The 3999-nt window shown below is 49.8% G+C and overlaps 1 protein-coding gene across 1 annotated transcript; it reads right to left on the bottom strand.

Moving 5' to 3' along the window:
* Positions 1–384: 384 nt before the first annotated feature.
* On the bottom strand, positions 385–3993 carry MAFB (MAF bZIP transcription factor B). The gene has a single exon (XM_057378386.1). The coding sequence runs from the start codon at positions 3424–3426 to the stop codon at positions 2491–2493; it is 936 nt and encodes a 311-aa protein (XP_057234369.1). The 5' UTR covers positions 3427–3993; the 3' UTR covers positions 385–2490.
* Between the last annotated feature and the right edge of the window lie 6 nt (positions 3994–3999).

Here is a 3999-nt window from a genome sequence, read left to right as displayed (position 1 = left end):
GAAAAGAAAAAAGACAGAAAGAACACTGCCTTGCCTTAGCGCTTCCCCGCTCTCCCGGACAGTCCCGCTGCCGGCGGGCACAGCGGAGCGCCGGGGGAACACTCCGGGCAGAGCCGGGCTCGGTGCGGGGCTCCCGCCGCTCCGCTCCCCCGGRGGGGTTGGGGTGATGCTCCCCTTGCCGCGGGCGAGCTCCGACCCAAGCAGGGGAGGGTGCAAGGCTGAGCGTTCCCACCCTGCGAGCAGCAGCGTTCCCGAGGGGGCAGAGCAGCTCCGCACCCCCCCGAGCTGCAGCCCCCCGCAGCAGGGTGAGGACAGGGACGGGGACATAACTTTTCCTTTTTTTTTTTTTTTTTCCCCCGGAACACGAGACGTCAGAGAAGCAGGTCCCTCCAAGAAATGCCATTTCAATGATTTTAATAAGCAAAATAGGAAACAATTTTAATAACCAAAAACAGAAACCAGTCTGAATAAAACTACAATAGACCAGGTTTTTTAATATTTTTCATATCATAAGCAGGATTTGAAATTGATCCCTTCAGAACTTTACATGAAATAAAAACAATTTTTTTCCGCTGCTGCAATGTTTTGATTTCAACACAGTTGAATCAGTAAAAACCAAAGATCGTTTTCTGATGCATGACTAATATCCACAATATTTAAAACTGCAAGCACCATGCTGTTCATTACAATCTTGTTATTACTGTTAATTTATAAACTAATACAAACTTAAAATGCATCCGGCCAGCAGTGCCAGCTATCCTAAAAGGAAACTAAAAAATAAGTTTTCATTTTGGTATTTTTGTCAGTGCAACGTAAATCCTTTTACTGACCTGCAGGAGGAAAAAAAAAAAGTAATAAAAACACCCATAAGACTCCAAACTACTACTACTATACAACTGCAAATAAATTTTGGCTAAAACTTTCACTCGCTGCATAGGGAAGCAGAGAAGCAGATTACAAATCATTGCAAAAGAATACACTTAAAAGTTGCAGTATGTCTTCATAAAAAAAAAAAAAAAAAAAAAAGTTTTAGATTTATATGCTTTCCCAGCCCACTCATCAGCTGCAGCCATTGAGAAACCCAACTTCAGTGGCAACACGGAGCCCTCGCTGCTATCGCAACTTGACTCGTAACGAGGAGGGTTCGGGGTTGTTTTTTCTCTTTATTTACCGAAAATCTAGGGGCAGTTGGTGTTTAAATGGGACTGGTATCTCGTCCGTCCTTCGCTTCCTGAGTGTACAATCAGAAGGGAAACTATCCGGGCAAGCCTCACCACTCAGGCTGGGAATTGTCCTGGAGGAAAGAGCTTCGCTGCCACTTTAAGGCATGGAGTAGGTTCTAGTGACCGAGGAGGGTTTTTCCCTGTTAAGTTTAGGTTTGTCAATGCCATTCAGGCGTTTTTGCTTCTGCCCCAACAAACAAAAACCAAAATGAAAACTAACAAAAAAAAATACAACTTAAAAGTGCACCAGATATACAAAGTTGGTTTTTTTCTAATGCAAAATGCCCATAACTTTTTTTTTCTTTAAGTTTCTCTTTAACACCAAACAAACCGTATAACCAGCCTGCTGAAATGTTATTTTGTTTTTTTGTGTACTTTTCTCCTGTACGGTTTGAAGTAGCAGATATTTACAAGCTAACAACCATAAAAGAAAACAAGAGCAAAACCAACGAACAAAACTGCACAAGCAGTAAAAAGTTCGATAACTTGTGATGCTTTTCTTATTGATGAAACMAAACAACAACAGAAATCTATGATCGATGATCAACATGCTATAGTTAAACAAGAAAATGGTACAAAATAGAAATTATTACCATACATGTCCAGCATGCAGGATTAATATTTTTAATGCAGATTTTCGTATTTTTCTATATAATCAAGCAGGCAATAAAACTGATGAGTTTTTTTTTCTTTCTTTCATTCTTTCTTTTCTTAGATTGAATGTCCCATCTGAGTCCTGTAACTCATTTTCTCAAAGCAGGCAATATATGAAGAGTTTGCATATATTGTCCTTTTTATTTATTCTCTTTTTCCAAGCAGGTAAATTGTGCATGAGATGGTGCTGTATATGTCCTCTCTCTTTCCAAGCAGGCAGTATGTTATAGATGGCTTGTTCATTGTCCTTTTTTATTATTATTCTTTTAAAGTCCATCTCGCTCTGCAAGCAAGTGATCTATAAAACGCTTCACTTGTCCTTTTCTCCTTTGCCTCTGTCTCTCTCTCTAACTCGCACACGAAAGTCAAAAAGTTGCACTTTACCTCTCCTATCCCCACCCCCAGCCTACTTTTCCCACAGCTACTCTAGAAGACTGGATGCTGAAAAAAAAAAAAATCAAGTCTCTATTTTTTCCCTCCTTCTTTCTCTCTAGTCAAGCAGACGGATGGATGGAGATGTCAGAGGAGGATGGGAGCGGGGGGGAAGGTGACAGGGGTCAGGTTTGGGGGGTGGGGGGGTTTTGTTTGTTTTTTAATTATTTTTGTTAAGCACTCACATGAAGAACTCAGGGGAAGACGGGTTGTCACTGGTGGAGCCGGCCTCTCTGAAGCCATTGCTGGCAAGTTTCTCACACTTGAGCTTGTAGGCGTCTCTCTCTCTGGCGAGCCGGGTCACTTCTTGCTTGAGCTGTTCCACCTGCTGAATGAGCTGGGTCTTTTCGTTCTCCAGGTGGTGTTTCTGCTGGACACGTTTATACCTGCAGGACTGGGCATAGCCCCTGTTCTTCAAGGTCCTCCTCTTCTGCTTGAGGCGGATCACCTCATCTTTGGTGAAGCCTCGGAGATGCCTGTTGAGCTCCCTCACGGACATGGAGACCAGCTGGTCATCTGAGAACCGGTCCTCCACGCTGCTGGAGGGGGGATGCTGCTGGTGCGAGTTCTGGAGCTGCTGGGAGGAGTTGGAGGAGGTGGAGGGAGTGGGAGAGGCCTGGTGGTGATGRTGGTGGTGATGGTGAGGGTGCCCGCTGCCGGCCAGGTCTTCGTGAGTGACTGCGGGATACTGGTGGTGGTGTTGGTGATGGTGATGATGGTGGTGGTGGTGGGCCCGGAAACCCTCGAAGCCTTGCAGCTGCTGGGACACCTGGTGGGACCCAATGAGGGCTTCGACAGCGTCCTCGGGGGTGAGGTTCAGCGCCTCGGGGTTCATCTGCTGGTAGCTGTTGGCCATCCAGTACAGGTCCTCCAAGTGTGTCTTCTGCTCGGTGGGGCTGAAGCTGGGCGAGGAGGGCACGGAGCTGCAGGGGGTGCTGATGGGGGTGGAGGAGACGGAGCCGGCCGGCTGCAGGCGGGTGCAGTGCCTGCCCGAGCGGTCGTTCCTGCCCAGGGGCTCCTTCTTCACGTCGAACTTCATCAAGTCGAAGTCGTTCACGTACTCCATGGCCAGCGGGCTAGTGGGCAGCTCGGCTCCGATGCTGAGCTCTCCGGCCATCGCTGTCTTGCGGGCACCTCTCCCGGCGGAGGGGGCTGGAGACTTCACTCCAGCGCGCAGTCTGGCAGAGGGCTGGCCGCGCTCCCCTATTCCAAACCAACTTTGGCTTTCGGCTCTCGCTTCCTTTCCTCCGCTCCCCCTCCTCCGCCGCCTCCTTCTCCCGGCTTCTGGGGCTTCTTCAGTCCGGAGCAACAAAGCCAAGGACGAGCCGGCCCCCGGGGCCGCCTGGCTGGCTCCTGGCTCTCGGTATCAGCGCTCGCTCCGCACCGCGGGCTGCGGCAGCTCCGGGCTCCGAGGCGCCCGCTCGCAAGGAGAAAGGAGCGGTAGCAGGAAGGGCAAAAGCAAAACAAAACAAAGATGCTGCCTTCGGGTCTGTGCAGGAAGAAGAAGGTCGGTGCGAACGCCCAGCCCGTGCCCCCGGCCGGGTTTTGTAAGTCCGGAGCCCCCTCCCCGCGGCAGCCGAGCCCGGAGCCTGCCGCAACTTTCCAGCCCGAGCGAGCGCCGGGGCAGCGCACGGRCTACCGGCGGCGGCGGGGCTCTGCACGGGAGTTTCGGCGGCTCTGGCAGCGCAGG

Source organism: Malurus melanocephalus, unplaced genomic scaffold (assembly GCF_030028575.1).
Source record: "Malurus melanocephalus ecotype Western Australia unplaced genomic scaffold, MMel_1.1 scaffold_356, whole genome shotgun sequence".
NCBI classification, from domain to species: domain Eukaryota; kingdom Metazoa; phylum Chordata; class Aves; order Passeriformes; family Maluridae; genus Malurus; species Malurus melanocephalus.
Note: the sequence above shows the minus strand (reverse complement) of the source record. Positions and strands in the feature narration are given on the sequence as shown.